Source organism: Strix uralensis, chromosome 26, assembly GCF_047716275.1.
Source record: "Strix uralensis isolate ZFMK-TIS-50842 chromosome 26, bStrUra1, whole genome shotgun sequence".
Taxonomy (NCBI): Eukaryota; Metazoa; Chordata; class Aves; order Strigiformes; family Strigidae; genus Strix; species Strix uralensis.
Window position 1 is genome coordinate 8,295,879 of NC_133997.1, and position 18,211 is coordinate 8,314,089.

At 52.2% G+C, this 18,211-nt stretch overlaps 2 protein-coding genes across 2 annotated transcripts; both read right to left on the minus strand.

Moving 5' to 3' along the window:
• Positions 1-2,739: 2,739 nt before the first annotated feature.
• On the minus strand, positions 2,740-5,466 carry LOC141935096 (ubiquitin carboxyl-terminal hydrolase 42-like). The gene is made up of 8 exons (XM_074851050.1): positions 5,406-5,466; positions 5,093-5,293; positions 4,533-4,643; positions 4,363-4,456; positions 4,153-4,220; positions 3,921-3,991; positions 3,301-3,383; positions 2,740-3,052 (listed from the first exon to the last, which is right to left on the minus strand). Exons 1-8 carry the CDS (start codon positions 5,464-5,466, stop codon positions 2,740-2,742), a joined length of 1,002 nt encoding a protein of 333 aa, XP_074707151.1.
• A 6,165-nt stretch (positions 5,467-11,631) lies between these two features.
• LOC141935097 (ubiquitin carboxyl-terminal hydrolase 42-like) lies at positions 11,632-14,358 on the minus strand. The gene is made up of 8 exons (XM_074851051.1): positions 14,298-14,358; positions 13,985-14,185; positions 13,425-13,535; positions 13,255-13,348; positions 13,045-13,112; positions 12,813-12,883; positions 12,193-12,275; positions 11,632-11,944 (listed from the first exon to the last, which is right to left on the minus strand). Exons 1-8 carry the CDS (start codon positions 14,356-14,358, stop codon positions 11,632-11,634), a joined length of 1,002 nt encoding a protein of 333 aa, XP_074707152.1.
• Between the last annotated feature and the right edge of the window lie 3,853 nt (positions 14,359-18,211).

Sequence of the window (18,211 nt, forward strand, 5' to 3'; positions counted from 1 at the left end):
CTGAGTTCTTCCTGGCTAGAGGCAGCACTGGGAGGAGGGACAGGGTGGGCTGCTGGTGCCCTTTGTGCAGCTTGGTCTCTGCTGGGGGCAGTTTTGGTGCTTCCTGGATTTCTTCTCCTCGTCCTTCCCGGATTTCTCCTCCTCCTCCTCCTCCTCCTCCTCTGCGGCACTGCAGAGATCAGATGTTGTGCTCTGCCCTCACGCAGGGCCACGATCTGCCCCTGTCACCACCATACTGCCCCGAGTGGTTGATTCACCTGTGTCTCTGGGGCACTGAAACCCTCCCCCTCCTCCTGCTCCTCCTCCTCCTCCTTGCTGAGGGGTCATATTCTGTGATTTCCACAGAGCGGCTGTGGAGATCATAGCCCCGCTGTGGGGATCTGCTCCGCTCTCTCCCCCTCGGCAGGGTTGATGCGAAGGGTTGGTCCTGATGTGGAGGACTTGCTCTGCTCCTCCTCCTCCTGCTCCTCCTGCTCACAGAGTGGTGGTAGTCCTCGTACTTCACGAACCGTCTCCGGAGATCATAGCCCCGCCGTGGGGATCTGCTCCGCTCTGTCCCCCTCGGCAGGGTTGACGCAGAGGGTTGATCCTGACGTGGAGGACTTGCTCTGCTCCTCCTCCTCCTGCTCCTCCTGCTCACAGAGTGGTGGCAGTCCCCGTACTCCACGAACCGTCTCCGGAGATCATAGCCCCGCCGTGGGGATCTGCTCTGGGCCCTTTCCCTGGCACCATTCCTCTGGCAGTGGGAAGAAAGGCTGGATCCGTGCTCCTCTTTGCTGTTGTCTTCTCGCACGGTGTGCGGCACACGGTCAAATGGCTGACAGCAGCTTTCCTCCTGAAAGGACCAGAACTGTGGGCAACCCCCAGAAGCTGTGGGAGGGGACAGCTAAGGGCCTCCCAAAGGCTCTCTGGGAGGGCTGCAAAGGCAGAGGGACCACAGGTGGAGAAACGGGATAGGTCCAGGTGGGATGCTTTCAGATGGAGCAGCGTTGCAGCTCTGAAGAAAGCTGCACTGTGGCAGGGCAGAGAGAGCAATGCCAAGGTCCCAGAAAGAAATCCACTGTCCATCTGGTGCCCTGACCCACGTCCCCAGACTTACCTGAGTCTGACGAGGCAGACCCTGTGGTCCCACAGAAGCCGCCTGCATGCTGCCAGCCGCCCACTGGCTCAGGAAGGAACGGGCATAGGAGACTGCCCATGAGGAAGAAGCCCTTTCTCCAAGTTCCAAATCCAAGCGCCTCCTCTTGGGTTCAGTCATTGTCTTGGAGCTGTTTCTACAACAGAGAAAAGACGTAACCGCGATTACAAGTCAGGGTCCGCAGTATCGTGTCTGGACTTCAGTGTGTAAACGTACCTCTTCTGTAACTTCTGCTTTGTTCCTGATTCTATTTTCGTTTACACTTACTGGTACAGATCACATGGACAGAATTGCTTTATGCTCCCGTCACTTTTAAATACTAATGCCAACTAAAAATTTTAAAAAGACCACCCTGTATAGCTTCAGTCGTGGTCTTCTCACCAGGTCTGCCTCTGGTGGAACAAGACCCCGCCTTTACACCCCCTACAGCCTCCGTTTCGTAGAACCATAGAATGGCTTGGGCTGGAAGGGTCCTTAAAGATCACCTAGTTCCAACCCTCCTGCCACGGGCAGGGACACCTTCCACTAGACCAGGTTGCCCAAAGCCCCGTCCAACCGGGCCTTCAACACTTCCAGGGAGCGGGCAGCCCCAAGCTCTCTAGACAACCGCTTCCAGTGTCTCACGACCATCACAGTAAAGAATATCTTCCTTAGATCTGATCTAAATCTACCCTCTTGCAGTTTAAAATTGTTACCCCTCATCCTATCCCTACACCCCCTGACAAAGAGTCCCTCCCGTCTTTCCTGTAGGCCCCCTTTAAGCATGCTTCTCTACATGAGCCAGCTTCAGATAGCAGACAAGTAGCAGTTTACACCAGGGCAGCAACCTAAAGCCCACAAGGAGAGAGCAGGACTGATGGGGGGTAGTTCAGGTTTGACAGCGCTGAAGGACGCAGGAAGCAGTTGTCTCCCATGGCAGAAACACAGAAACAGAAAGAGGAGGAGAAGAAAAACAGCAAAGCCAGGAAAAGGAGATGTATTCCGAACACATGTTAAGACTTGTTTTTACCTGACATAAAACAGTAAATAGGCTTGCTGACTGAGGACTGTGTCGATGTCACAACCACCCACAAAATCATCTTCCATCTCATACCACAGCCCATCGCTGGCCTGTAAAAAAGGCGTCAATATCTGGAGATGAACCGCGTCTTTTCTCAACAAAAACACAGGCAGAAAACGACAGAGCCAAGAGTCCATCAGAACAAATCCAATCCAGCCCCTAAGGAGACCTTCTCCCCCAAAACCTTGGCTGCCAGTAACACTGCCACGAACATTTGTCTTCCCCAGCACACATTCTTCCCTGGTTTGGAAGGAAGCTGCTCTTTACCTTTGCGTAGCAGTAGTAGTGTCCTGTGTCACAGCTGTCACCGCCATGTACCAGGACAGCATATAAGGAGTAGAGGAGCGGTTCTCCGGCTGTCTCAGACATGTACGGGTGAAGATCCAAGTGCTCGGGATACTCCACAACCTACGGAGAGACCAGGAGGGCTCAGGCATGATCCTGAAATACTCCAGGAAATAACCTTCCAAGACCAGCGCCCAGAGGTGTGCAAACACATCTTTGGGGCTCATGAACACTTGCTGTTCCCTAAAGCAACATGTCATGGTCTGGGGGGCAGGAGACTGTTCTCGGCCAAAGCAGCTCTGTCGGAGCAGAGTACGTGCTTGTCTTCCCACGGGAACTCTCCTCTCCCCACAAGGAAACATGAAAAACTCCACATGAACCGCTTGTGAAAGAGCGCACTGCCTTGGCAATTCTCCTGCTCCAGGAACATAAAGTGGCATCCCAACTGCCTACACACCTTGCTGATCTTGCTGCCGGTGAAAAATTCAAATCTCTTCAGACACACCGTGAGAACCTTGGGCGCGCGGTGGACTGTAAACCTCTTGGAGGCGGTAACCATCTTGTCACACCTGGAAAGCAAGCAGAGAGCCACGTGCTGAGATGCGCCCTGTCTTGCCCCAAGAAGGCCAGACAAGCTTTCACGGCTCACACATCCTCACGCTATTTTAAGGCTGTTCAGTGCCATAAGGCCATATCAGAAAAAAGCTGCGTCTCATTACGGTGCATTAAACCTGTGTGAAAAGATGACTTATGAGAGATGACACGCAGCGCCTGCACGCACGATCTAGCGCCAATATGTCGCTAGTAGCTGTCTTACCTGCTGCATTTAAAGCAGTTTTCGCCGCCCAGCTTCTCCGGTTTCACAAAGTCCTTCAGAGCTGCGGGGACAGATGAGGCTGCCTGGAGGAGCGAGAAAGGAGAGCGCTGAGCTGCGGGAGATACCCTCGCCCAAACACTGACTAGGAGTGCACACAAAACCCCAGCTAGATGACGCTCAAGCAGTGTCCAGGAGGAGGCAGAAAGAGGGTGTTACGCTCGACATTCCCCTCATTTCCCAGGGATTGCCAGGGCTACCAAGAGCTCCATCTCTGCGCCACCGCTCCGTTGAGCTACCGATGGTGTGCAGGGTCATCAGTCACGAAAACAACACAACCCACCAGCCTAGGAGCCAGACGGGTGCTGAGGGAGGGCAAAGGGAAGAAGGAGGAGACTACATCAAGGGTGCAGGGAGGGAAGTGAGGGCTTGCTCAGCTTAAGGCCAGCACCTACAGGGAGACCACTGCCACGGCCTCCCCAGGAGGACACCGTCCATTCCACATCCCACCCACCACCAGGCTCTCTGGTGTTCGCAGGATACACTTCTAAGTCACCTCTGTTGATTCTGGAAAGCTACAAGGGCCTTGGGACATCTTGAAGCACAGCTGCAAAGCCTCTTACTTCTATATCCAAAGGAACATCCAGGAAGGCCTCGTAGGAATCGGAAACCGCGCTGCAGCTCAAGCACGTGACTGGAAGGCAAATGGAAATGCTCAGCGATAGGGGAAGGCAACTGACTGTGCCCGTTTACGTCCTTCAGAGCTACTACGCCAGTCACACCACCAGCTGTTTCTCACAGGCAGACAGAAGGACACAGACAATTCCAAGGAGAGCAATGGTTGTGGAAAAGTACCTCTGGATCTCAGAAAGCCCCCAAATATTTGATGGACAACGGTATCTGATTGCGAAGCAAAGTCCAAGCTGGAAATCAATGGTAAGGCAGAGAGTTAGCTCTTCCCAAGAGTTTTGCTCTGTCTGTAAGCTCGGGGCATAGGGCTTCCTTGATGGGAGTGCATCAAGGTGTCCAAAGGGCTCATTGAAAAGGTGATTTGTTTGTACTTACTTGCTCAGACAATCTCTCTGCATGGCATCGACAGTGCAGCGTAAGAATTCATGGGCATCTTCCTGCATGTCAGCCTCGAAATGTTCTCCTATTCCTACGAAAGAAGAAGTTAGTAGTTCTCTCCTACAAGAATGGAAGAAAAACCTGTAAAAGCACCTGAAATGGCTTACGTCTGAGAACCCTGATGATAGCCCAAGGCTCGATGGCAGTGCCTGAGGAGTGCAGGACCGTGTGAACGTGCTCTTCCATACTGCACATGACGCAGAAGCCTTGCCGACGACCTGAAGAGGGAGGGAGGGAAGGCAGGAGGGAGGGAAGGTTCTCAGGTTAGCAAAACACCCATAGCGAGCGATGGGAAACCTAATGGAGATCTTGACGTTGTAAGAACAGCCTCCACCCTCTTCTCCCAAGGTACCAATGTCCCAACAAACCCGGGAGACTTTAGTGCGTAGAAAACGTTCTTCAGAGGCATGCTGAACTGTCAAAACTTTTCTGTGCCACAAGCAAAGAGCGTTTAACTTGCAGGAGCGGGGACTAAGACCCAGGGCCAGGAAGAGGTGCCTTTCTGAAGGCACGAACAAGCAGCTTCGAGGCTCGAGTGTTCAAAGAACACCCAGTGCGGGGGTTGAGAAAGAAGGGCTGCTTTTCCTCGTAAATCCGATTCCAGATTCTGGGAATCCCTGGGAAGTGCCCCACAGATTTACAGGGAGATGTTCCTAAAAGCACTCACACGACTGGCTGTGCTCCCGAGAGAGCAGGTAGTTGGCCAGAGGGGGCGTGTATGTCAGGCACTGCAGGACGGAGTTGATGAAGCAGGTATTGCCCAGGTTGTAGAGTCCCGCTCCAGCTCTCTGCCGCTGCTGCCATTCCATGCAAATCGTCTCTGGGACAAAGGGACGTCTTTGTGGCAGAGCCATCTCCTCGGCAATGACTGCAGGGAAAGGACATTTGAAAAGAGATGACACGATATGGTTACATGAAAGCCTATTGATAAAGTCGAGTTCTTTACAGGAGCACCCAGTACAACCAGCTCTACATCCAACCCAGAAGCACCGCCAGAAGCTGCCATGGAAATATACGGGTCAAGAAACAGTTTTGGAACATCGCCTGTTCCCCTGCTGACTTTGCCAGAAGTCCAACAAGCCCACGCCCCGATTTCTGTGCCTTGGGCTACCTTCCTTTCCCTCCGGAGTCTGGAATTGGAGTCCCAGCTCAAGTGTTCCCTCTTCCTGATTGTAACATGGCGAAAACAAGCAAGTCTCTAGCCCAGAAGGTGACCCCACTGATGTCAGATCTTTCTACGAGCAATGACGCCTTTCAAAGGCTCGTACTAGCGGCACAGGAGTGATGAGACACATTTTCCTGTGTTTCATTGAAAACGCCTGGGTCAGTCTGGCTGCGATTAGGAGGCCCCAGAATTCACTCTAGCTTGTCAGCACATGAGCACTCAGGGGTGGAGCACCAGCCACGTCCGTGGCCAAACCTGCTGGGGAAGCCGTTACTCCCAGGAGTCGTGCCCCATTGCGGCCACCGCTCCTCTCAGGAACAGAGCGGGAAGCTTTGGATGGCAAAGGATGTCAGGGTGCTCTCCAGAAAGAGAAGATCAGCGCAAATCCCCGATCCCCCAGAAATGATGGCAGGTCATCCAAATGGTTAAAAACCCCCAAATGCAACGCACGCAACAGCATCCGCCGTCCAAAGTGTTTCAGTGGTGCTTGTAACTGCTGCAGAGCTGCAGGCTGATGGCCCTGCTGTCCCTGTCACAGGACTCCGGCTGACAGCAATTACAAAGGCCCTTTTACCCCCTAGCTACCTACGCTCACGATCTGTCCTGAAAGTCAAATCACAATTACCTTTGAGAGAGGGTGGAAGCCGAGAGAAATGGGAAGTCAACGAGAAATGGCTGGAAAAAAGGAGGCACGCAAGTACCAAAGGAAGGAGCCGAGTTCTCCCGAAGGCCAGCTCAGCCCAACTGGCCTTCCCTGGCCCGCTTTTTGGGTAAAAAGCCCCTGGCCAGGTGACATCACAATTGCTGGGTGGGTGCTGCATCACTGCCCCTTTGTGACACGGGACGCACTGCAGCCACGCAGCTGCCACAGCCCTGGCACCTCCTGTAGCCAGCAGCTGGCAGCCCCTGGGCTTCCCCACGCACCGGGGAGGTGCCTCTTCACAGCTTTGCCTGCCACATTCGGGTTGCTGAGGGGTTTTTTACCACTCTTTGAGGTACAGGACTGTGCCCGTGAGACTCGTGCAGCAAAGCACCTGATCTGTTACCGGTTCACCTCCAACGACTTTCATCTGCCCCCAAGATACAGCCACAGGCTGACTCTGAACGAGCGCTACCAAAGAAACACCTCCAGCACCTGCGCTGGGTCGACCTTGGCTGGCTGCCCGGCCCCCACCCAGCTGCCCGTTTGCGGGCGGCTTTTTAGCATCCTCACGTTTTCTCCTGCCTCCAGGGTTTGTTAGCTTTCTATCAGCCGCAGCTTTGCCAGATTCCCACTCAGGGTGGCTGGAGGCACTTTTGTTCCTGCCCCGCTCGGCTTAGGTAGCTTTGGGCTGTCCCCACGCGGGACATCTGCTATCACAACATCTCCATGAAATTTGTATACAACTCTAAGACAATACTGCCAAAGAATTGGGAAAAATAAAACCAAAACCCCCAAAACACACCAACCCTCCAAAAACCAGAACGGACAGTCCAGGTATTGACTCCCATTTCAAACAGAAGACTAAACAGAAAGTAACACAAAGCAAGTGGGAATGGGGACAGAAAACAGGAGGAAAAGGCCAGTCTCAGTGCTGGGGGGCTACATTTAAATTACACTGGATTCCTAAAACCTGATAGCTTGGGTAAACCGAAATTTCATCCAGGAAGGATCACAGCTGTGCTTGCCAGCGCTAAAACAATGGGCACGAGCCTCTGCATTTCTGCAGCCTCTAGGGAGAAACACCAACTAGGGACCCTTGAAGTTCCTGAATAGTAACACTAAACCACAAAGGACCAACTTTCTTGCTTCGGCTGTAGTAACAGTAGGACAGCAGCACAGGTCTGGAACTGTAGAGTGACGGCTAACATAAGAGCAAGACAACGAAGAAATATTCAAAGTATAAGCTTTCGGGCATCCTTTCCAAAAAAATCTTAAGTAATTTTAACTTTGCTGCTTTATCGTTCAGCAATAATTGGCAAGCTTTCCAGTGATTTATTCCTACCACACTAAGATCCAGGTTCTGCTTTGGAAAGCATACAGAAATATGTGTCTTAAACCAAACCAAACCAAACCAAACCAAACCAAACCAAACCAAACCCCTACACTTTAGACCAAGACCTGAGTTAGCTTTAAGAACAAAGCTAATTGTGTCTCCAACACCAGAAGCACGGGAGGCTGCGGTGCTTTTACGGTGAGAGAGAGAGAGGACTTGTACAGAGAGCTGCAAGGCTTCCAGCTCCCTATGGCTACTCACAGCCCCAGTCAGGTTCAGTCAGAGCACGCAAGAAGGGAATGGTTTTGCTTTGTCTTGCATTTACTTGAATTAGTTGTAACTAACACTAAGTCTTCCGCCCTACTCCAGGATTTTCCCTTTTTTTTAATATATTTTTTGAGGCATCTCTGTTAGCTTATGGTAAGATGCTACTTAGAAATGGAATACAGGCATGCCGGGGAGCACAGGAAGCTAAAAGGATGTTAACCTTCCTTATGAACGTGTGATTTGTTTGCATGCACATGCTAGTAAGCAAAAAGAGCTCTTTCTGAGTAATTAAACCTCATCTGAATGAGATCAACTACTATAAACGTGGTTCATATTAATGCATTACATGAACTGCTAGGCTCCCTGGGCCTGTTAAACTAACTCAACTAACTCACCATGAGAGGCGTTCATGTCCAGAAAGGAATGCGAGCCAACCAGTGATAGAATTACAGGTGTCGGATTTAGACCTCGTGGCTTTAGACCTACGTATAAGAAGTGTTCAACTTAAAGTTGACTGTATACTATTCCTCCTGCTCCGAGGACTGAGGTCTCCTGGACAGAGACACAAGCATCTCAAAAGCCTTGGAAATGAAGCTGTTGATTGTTGATTACCCAGTACTGACCCCTGGACGATACCTCTAGTTACTGGCCTCCAACTACACTTGGTGCCACTGAGCAGCGCCCTCTGGGCCCGGCCGTTCAGACCGTTTCAGTCCCCCTTGCTGTTGGCTCATACAGCCCATTTCTGTTCCAGTGACGTGAACTCCCTATTGAGAAGGAAGAGACTGGAAGACGGGCACCTGCGAGCACACAGCTTTCAAAATCCCACAACATAAACCTCCCACGCTGGGCATTTCCACCAATTGCCCCCAAGCCCCCAGAGAAGAGAACACCCCGTAAATTACACATGCAAGGCCAACAAGTGTTTTTAATTCTGGCTTTGGCTCCCAAAGGAGCAAAGCAGTCCCAAAAGCAAAAAAAGGATTAAGCTTCTTCCTCGAGGGACCTCTGGGCAGGCGGGCCAGCCGGCAGAGCTGTCCGAGTCTCTGGAAGGTCTCCCTGAGTTCTTCCTGGCTAGAGGCAGCACTGGGAGGAGGGACAGGGTGGGCTGCTGGTGCCCTTTGTGCAGCTTGGTCTCTGCTGGGGGCAGTTTTGGTGCTTCCTGGATTTCTTCTCCTCGTCCTTCCCGGATTTCTCCTCCTCCTCCTCCTCCTCCTCCTCTGCGGCACTGCAGAGATCAGATGTTGTGCTCTGCCCTCACGCAGGGCCACGATCTGCCCCTGTCACCACCATACTGCCCCGAGTGGTTGATTCACCTGTGTCTCTGGGGCACTGAAACCCTCCCCCTCCTCCTGCTCCTCCTCCTCCTCCTTGCTGAGGGGTCATATTCTGTGATTTCCACAGAGCGGCTGTGGAGATCATAGCCCCGCTGTGGGGATCTGCTCCGCTCTCTCCCCCTCGGCAGGGTTGATGCGAAGGGTTGGTCCTGATGTGGAGGACTTGCTCTGCTCCTCCTCCTCCTGCTCCTCCTGCTCACAGAGTGGTGGTAGTCCTCGTACTTCACGAACCGTCTCCGGAGATCATAGCCCCGCCGTGGGGATCTGCTCCGCTCTGTCCCCCTCGGCAGGGTTGACGCAGAGGGTTGATCCTGACGTGGAGGACTTGCTCTGCTCCTCCTCCTCCTGCTCCTCCTGCTCACAGAGTGGTGGCAGTCCCCGTACTCCACGAACCGTCTCCGGAGATCATAGCCCCGCCGTGGGGATCTGCTCTGGGCCCTTTCCCTGGCACCATTCCTCTGGCAGTGGGAAGAAAGGCTGGATCCGTGCTCCTCTTTGCTGTTGTCTTCTCGCACGGTGTGCGGCACACGGTCAAATGGCTGACAGCAGCTTTCCTCCTGAAAGGACCAGAACTGTGGGCAACCCCCAGAAGCTGTGGGAGGGGACAGCTAAGGGCCTCCCAAAGGCTCTCTGGGAGGGCTGCAAAGGCAGAGGGACCACAGGTGGAGAAACGGGATAGGTCCAGGTGGGATGCTTTCAGATGGAGCAGCGTTGCAGCTCTGAAGAAAGCTGCACTGTGGCAGGGCAGAGAGAGCAATGCCAAGGTCCCAGAAAGAAATCCACTGTCCATCTGGTGCCCTGACCCACGTCCCCAGACTTACCTGAGTCTGACGAGGCAGACCCTGTGGTCCCACAGAAGCCGCCTGCATGCTGCCAGCCGCCCACTGGCTCAGGAAGGAACGGGCATAGGAGACTGCCCATGAGGAAGAAGCCCTTTCTCCAAGTTCCAAATCCAAGCGCCTCCTCTTGGGTTCAGTCATTGTCTTGGAGCTGTTTCTACAACAGAGAAAAGACGTAACCGCGATTACAAGTCAGGGTCCACAATATCGTGTCTGGACTTCAGTGTGTAAACGTACCTCTTCTGTAACTTCTGCTTTGTTCCTGATTCTATTTTCGTTTACACTTACTGGTACAGATCACATGGACAGAATTGCTTTATGCTCCCGTCACTTTTAAATACTAATGCCAACTAAAAATTTTAAAAAGACCACCCTGTATAGCTTCAGTCGTGGTCTTCTCACCAGGTCTGCCTCTGGTGGAACAAGACCCCGCCTTTACACCCCCTACAGCCTCCGTTTCGTAGAACCATAGAATGGCTTGGGCTGGAAGGGTCCTTAAAGATCACCTAGTTCCAACCCTCCTGCCACGGGCAGGGACACCTTCCACTAGACCAGGTTGCCCAAAGCCCCGTCCAACCGGGCCTTCAACACTTCCAGGGAGCGGGCAGCCCCAAGCTCTCTAGACAACCGCTTCCAGTGTCTCACGACCATCACAGTAAAGAATATCTTCCTTAGATCTGATCTAAATCTACCCTCTTGCAGTTTAAAATTGTTACCCCTCATCCTATCCCTACACCCCCTGACAAAGAGTCCCTCCCGTCTTTCCTGTAGGCCCCCTTTAAGCATGCTTCTCTACATGAGCCAGCTTCAGATAGCAGACAAGTAGCAGTTTACACCAGGGCAGCAACCTAAAGCCCACAAGGAGAGAGCAGGACTGATGGGGGGTAGTTCAGGTTTGACAGCGCTGAAGGACGCAGGAAGCAGTTGTCTCCCATGGCAGAAACACAGAAACAGAAAGAGGAGGAGAAGAAAAACAGCAAAGCCAGGAAAAGGAGATGTATTCCGAACACATGTTAAGACTTGTTTTTACCTGACATAAAACAGTAAATAGGCTTGCTGACTGAGGACTGTGTCGATGTCACAACCACCCACAAAATCATCTTCCATCTCATACCACAGCCCATCGCTGGCCTGTAAAAAAGGCGTCAATATCTGGAGATGAACCGCGTCTTTTCTCAACAAAAACACAGGCAGAAAACGACAGAGCCAAGAGTCCATCAGAACAAATCCAATCCAGCCCCTAAGGAGACCTTCTCCCCCAAAACCTTGGCTGCCAGTAACACTGCCACGAACATTTGTCTTCCCCAGCACACATTCTTCCCTGGTTTGGAAGGAAGCTGCTCTTTACCTTTGCGTAGCAGTAGTAGTGTCCTGTGTCACAGCTGTCACCGCCATGTACCAGGACAGCATATAAGGAGTAGAGGAGCGGTTCTCCGGCTGTCTCAGACATGTACGGGTGAAGATCCAAGTGCTCGGGATACTCCACAACCTACGGAGAGACCAGGAGGGCTCAGGCATGATCCTGAAATACTCCAGGAAATAACCTTCCAAGACCAGCGCCCAGAGGTGTGCAAACACATCTTTGGGGCTCATGAACACTTGCTGTTCCCTAAAGCAACATGTCATGGTCTGGGGGGCAGGAGACTGTTCTCGGCCAAAGCAGCTCTGTCGGAGCAGAGTACGTGCTTGTCTTCCCACGGGAACTCTCCTCTCCCCACAAGGAAACATGAAAAACTCCACATGAACCGCTTGTGAAAGAGCGCACTGCCTTGGCAATTCTCCTGCTCCAGGAACATAAAGTGGCATCCCAACTGCCTACACACCTTGCTGATCTTGCTGCCGGTGAAAAATTCAAATCTCTTCAGACACACCGTGAGAACCTTGGGCGCGCGGTGGACTGTAAACCTCTTGGAGGCGGTAACCATCTTGTCACACCTGGAAAGCAAGCAGAGAGCCACGTGCTGAGATGCGCCCTGTCTTGCCCCAAGAAGGCCAGACAAGCTTTCACGGCTCACACATCCTCACGCTATTTTAAGGCTGTTCAGTGCCATAAGGCCATATCAGAAAAAAGCTGCGTCTCATTACGGTGCATTAAACCTGTGTGAAAAGATGACTTATGAGAGATGACACGCAGCGCCTGCACGCACGATCTAGCGCCAATATGTCGCTAGTAGCTGTCTTACCTGCTGCATTTAAAGCAGTTTTCGCCGCCCAGCTTCTCCGGTTTCACAAAGTCCTTCAGAGCTGCGGGGACAGATGAGGCTGCCTGGAGGAGCGAGAAAGGAGAGCGCTGAGCTGCGGGAGATACCCTCGCCCAAACACTGACTAGGAGTGCACACAAAACCCCAGCTAGATGACGCTCAAGCAGTGTCCAGGAGGAGGCAGAAAGAGGGTGTTACGCTCGACATTCCCCTCATTTCCCAGGGATTGCCAGGGCTACCAAGAGCTCCATCTCTGCGCCACCGCTCCGTTGAGCTACCGATGGTGTGCAGGGTCATCAGTCACGAAAACAACACAACCCACCAGCCTAGGAGCCAGACGGGTGCTGAGGGAGGGCAAAGGGAAGAAGGAGGAGACTACATCAAGGGTGCAGGGAGGGAAGTGAGGGCTTGCTCAGCTTAAGGCCAGCACCTACAGGGAGACCACTGCCACGGCCTCCCCAGGAGGACACCGTCCATTCCACATCCCACCCACCACCAGGCTCTCTGGTGTTCGCAGGATACACTTCTAAGTCACCTCTGTTGATTCTGGAAAGCTACAAGGGCCTTGGGACATCTTGAAGCACAGCTGCAAAGCCTCTTACTTCTATATCCAAAGGAACATCCAGGAAGGCCTCGTAGGAATCGGAAACCGCGCTGCAGCTCAAGCACGTGACTGGAAGGCAAATGGAAATGCTCAGCGATAGGGGAAGGCAACTGACTGTGCCCGTTTACGTCCTTCAGAGCTACTACGCCAGTCACACCACCAGCTGTTTCTCACAGGCAGACAGAAGGACACAGACAATTCCAAGGAGAGCAATGGTTGTGGAAAAGTACCTCTGGATCTCAGAAAGCCCCCAAATATTTGATGGACAACGGTATCTGATTGCGAAGCAAAGTCCAAGCTGGAAATCAATGGTAAGGCAGAGAGTTAGCTCTTCCCAAGAGTTTTGCTCTGTCTGTAAGCTCGGGGCATAGGGCTTCCTTGATGGGAGTGCATCAAGGTGTCCAAAGGGCTCATTGAAAAGGTGATTTGTTTGTACTTACTTGCTCAGACAATCTCTCTGCATGGCATCGACAGTGCAGCGTAAGAATTCATGGGCATCTTCCTGCATGTCAGCCTCGAAATGTTCTCCTATTCCTACGAAAGAAGAAGTTAGTAGTTCTCTCCTACAAGAATGGAAGAAAAACCTGTAAAAGCACCTGAAATGGCTTACGTCTGAGAACCCTGATGATAGCCCAAGGCTCGATGGCAGTGCCTGAGGAGTGCAGGACCGTGTGAACGTGCTCTTCCATACTGCACATGACGCAGAAGCCTTGCCGACGACCTGAAGAGGGAGGGAGGGAAGGCAGGAGGGAGGGAAGGTTCTCAGGTTAGCAAAACACCCATAGCGAGCGATGGGAAACCTAATGGAGATCTTGACGTTGTAAGAACAGCCTCCACCCTCTTCTCCCAAGGTACCAATGTCCCAACAAACCCGGGAGACTTTAGTGCGTAGAAAACGTTCTTCAGAGGCATGCTGAACTGTCAAAACTTTTCTGTGCCACAAGCAAAGAGCGTTTAACTTGCAGGAGCGGGGACTAAGACCCAGGGCCAGGAAGAGGTGCCTTTCTGAAGGCACGAACAAGCAGCTTCGAGGCTCGAGTGTTCAAAGAACACCCAGTGCGGGGGTTGAGAAAGAAGGGCTGCTTTTCCTCGTAAATCCGATTCCAGATTCTGGGAATCCCTGGGAAGTGCCCCACAGATTTACAGGGAGATGTTCCTAAAAGCACTCACACGACTGGCTGTGCTCCCGAGAGAGCAGGTAGTTGGCCAGAGGGGGCGTGTACGTCAGGCACTGCAGGACGGAGTTGATGAAGCAGGTATTGCCCAGGTTGTAGAGTCCCGCTCCAGCTCTCTGCCGCTGCTGCCATTCCATGCAAATCGTCTCTGGGACAAAGGGACGTCTTTGTGGCAGAGCCATCTCCTCGGCAATGACTGCAGGGAAAGGACATTTGAAAAGAGATGACACGATATGGTTACATGAAAGCCTATTGATAAAGTCGAGTTCTTTACAGGAGCACCCAGTACAACCAGCTCTACATCCAACCCAGAAGCACCGCCAGAAGCTGCCATGGAAATATACGGGTCAAGAAACAGTTTTGGAACATCGCCTGTTCCCCTGCTGACTTTGCCAGAAGTCCAACAAGCCCACGCCCCGATTTCTGTGCCTTGGGCTACCTTCCTTTCCCTCCGGAGTCTGGAATTGGAGTCCCAGCTCAAGTGTTCCCTCTTCCTGATTGTAACATGGCGAAAACAAGCAAGTCTCTAGCCCAGAAGGTGACCCCACTGATGTCAGATCTTTCTACGAGCAATGACGCCTTTCAAAGGCTCGTACTAGCGGCACAGGAGTGATGAGACACATTTTCCTGTGTTTCATTGAAAACGCCTGGGTCAGTCTGGCTGCGATTAGGAGGCCCCAGAATTCACTCTAGCTTGTCAGCACATGAGCACTCAGGGGTGGAGCACCAGCCACGTCCGTGGCCAAACCTGCTGGGGAAGCCGTTACTCCCAGGAGTCGTGCCCCATTGCGGCCACCGCTCCTCTCAGGAACAGAGCGGGAAGCTTTGGATGGCAAAGGATGTCAGGGTGCTCTCCAGAAAGAGAAGATCAGCGCAAATCCCCGATCCCCCAGAAATGATGGCAGGTCATCCAAATGGTTAAAAACCCCCAAATGCAACGCACGCAACAGCATCCGCCGTCCAAAGTGTTTCAGTGGTGCTTGTAACTGCTGCAGAGCTGCAGGCTGATGGCCCTGCTGTCCCTGTCACAGGACTCCGGCTGACAGCAATTACAAAGGCCCTTTTACCCCCTAGCTACCTACGCTCACGATCTGTCCTGAAAGTCAAATCACAATTACCTTTGAGAGAGGGTGGAAGCCGAGAGAAATGGGAAGTCAACGAGAAATGGCTGGAAAAAAGGAGGCACGCAAGTACCAAAGGAAGGAGCCGAGTTCTCCCGAAGGCCAGCTCAGCCCAACTGGCCTTCCCTGGCCCGCTTTTTGGGTAAAAAGCCCCTGGCCAGGTGACATCACAATTGCTGGGTGGGTGCTGCATCACTGCCCCTTTGTGACACGGGACGCACTGCAGCCACGCAGCTGCCACAGCCCCGGCACCTCCCGTAGCCAGCAGCTGGCAGCCCCTGGGCTTCCCCACGCACCGGGGAGGTGCCTCTTCACAGCTTTGCCTGCCACATTCGGGTTGCTGAGGGGTTTTTTACCACTCTTTGAGGTACAGGACTGTGCCCGTGAGACTCGTGCAGCAAAGCACCTGATCTGTTACCGGTTCACCTCCAACGACTTTCATCTGCCCCCAAGATACAGCCACAGGCTGACTCTGAACGAGCGCTACCAAAGAAACACCTCCAGCACCTGCGCTGGGTCGACCTTGGCTGGCTGCCCGGCCCCCACCCAGCTGCCCGTTTGCGGGCGGCTTTTTAGCATCCTCACGTTTTCTCCTGCCTCCAGGGTTTGTTAGCTTTCTATCAGCCGCAGCTTTGCCAGATTCCCACTCAGGGTGGCTGGAGGCACTTTTGTTCCTGCCCCGCTCGGCTTAGGTAGCTTTGGGCTGTCCCCACGCGGGACATCTGCTATCACAACATCTCCATGAAATTTGTATACAACTCTAAGACAATACTGCCAAAGAATTGGGAAAAATAAAACCAAAACCCCCAAAACACACCAACCCTCCAAAAACCAGAACGGACAGTCCAGGTATTGACTCCCATTTCAAACAGAAGACTAAACAGAAAGTAACACAAAGCAAGTGGGAATGGGGACAGAAAACAGGAGGAAAAGGCCAGTCTCAGTGCTGGGGGGCTACATTTAAATTACACTGGATTCCTAAAACCTGATAGCTTGGGTAAACCGAAATTTCATCCAGGAAGGATCACAGCTGTGCTTGCCAGCGCTAAAACAATGGGCACGAGCCTCTGCATTTCTGCAGCCTCTAGGGAGAAACACCAACTAGGGACCCTTGAAGTTCCTGAATAGTAACACTAAACCACAAAGGACCAACTTTCTTGCTTCGGCTGTAGTAACAGTAGGACAGCAGCACAGGTCTGGAACTGTAGAGTGACGGCTAACATAAGAGCAAGACAACGAAGAAATATTCAAAGTATAAGCTTTCGGGCATCCTTTCCAAAAAAATCTTAAGTAATTTTAACTTTGCTGCTTTATCGTTCAGCAATAATTGGCAAGCTTTCCAGTGATTTATTCCTACCACACTAAGATCCAGGTTCTGCTTTGGAAAGCATACAGAAATATGTGTCTTAAACCAAACCAAACCAAACCAAACCAAACCAAACCAAACCAAACCAAACCAAACCAAACCCCTACACTTTAGACCAAGACCTGAGTTAGCTTTAAGAACAAAGCTAATTGTGTCTCCAACACCAGAAGCACGGGAGGCTGCGGTGCTTTTACGGTGAGAGAGAGAGAGGACTTGTACAGAGAGCTGCAAGGCTTCCAGCTCCCTATGGCTACTCACAGCCCCAGTCAGGTTCAGTCAGAGCACGCAAGAAGGGAATGGTTTTGCTTTGTCTTGCATTTACTTGAATTAGTTGTAACTAACACTAAGTCTTCCGCCCTACTCCAGGATTTTCCCTTTTTTTTAATATATTTTTTGAGGCATCTCTGTTAGCTTATGGTAAGATGCTACTTAGAAATGGAATACAGGCATGCCGGGGAGCACAGGAAGCTAAAAGGATGTTAACCTTCCTTATGAACGTGTGATTTGTTTGCATGCACATGCTAGTAAGCAAAAAGAGCTCTTTCTGAGTAATTAAACCTCATCTGAATGAGATCAACTACTATAAACGTGGTTCATATTAATGCATTACATGAACTGCTAGGCTCCCTGGGCCTGTTAAACTAACTCAACTAACTCACCATGAGAGGCGTTCATGTCCAGAAAGGAATGCGAGCCAACCAGTGATAGAATTACAGGTGTCGGATTTAGACCTCGTGGCTTTAGACCTACGTATAAGAAGTGTTCAACTTAAAGTTGACTGTATACTATTCCTCCTGCTCCGAGGACTGAGGTCTCCTGGACAGAGACACAAGCATCTCAAAAGCCTTGGAAATGAAGCTGTTGATTGTTGATTACCCAGTACTGACCCCTGGACGATACCTCTAGTTACTGGCCTCCAACTACACTTGGTGCCACTGAGCAGCGCCCTCTGGGCCCGGCCGTTCAGACCGTTTCAGTCCCCCTTGCTGTTGGCTCATACAGCCCATTTCTGTTCCAGTGACGTGAACTCCCTATTGAGAAGGAAGAGACTGGAAGACGGGCACCTGCGAGCACACAGCTTTCAAAATCCCACAACATAAACCTCCCACGCTGGGCATTTCCACCAATTGCCCCCAAGCCCCCAGAGAAGAGAACACCCCGTAAATTACACATGCAAGGCCAACAAGTGTTTTTAATTCTGGCTTTGGCTCCCAAAGGAGCAAAGCAGTCCCAAAAGCAAAAAAAGGATTAAGCTTCTTCCTCGAGGGACCTCTGGGCAGGCGGGCCAGCCGGCAGAGCTGTCCGAGTCTCTGGAAGGTCTCCCTGAGTTCTTCCTGGCTAGAGGCAGCACTGGGAGGAGGGACAGGGTGGGCTGCTGGTGCCCTTTGTGCAGCTTGGTCTCTGCTGGGGGCAGTTTTGGTGCTTCCTGGATTTCTTCTCCTCGTCCTTCCCGGATTTCTCCTCCTCCTCCTCCTCCTCCTCCTCTGCGGCACTGCAGAGATCAGATGTTGTGCTCTGCCCTCACGCAGGGCCACGATCTGCCCCTGTCACCACCATACTGCCCCGAGTGGTTGATTCACCTGTGTCTCTGGGGCACTGAAACCCTCCCCCTCCTCCTGCTCCTCCTCCTCCTCCTTGCTGAGGGGTCATATTCTGTGATTTCCACAGAGCGGCTGTGGAGATCATAGCCCCGCTGTGGGGATCTGCTCCGCTCTCTCCCCCTCGGCAGGGTTGA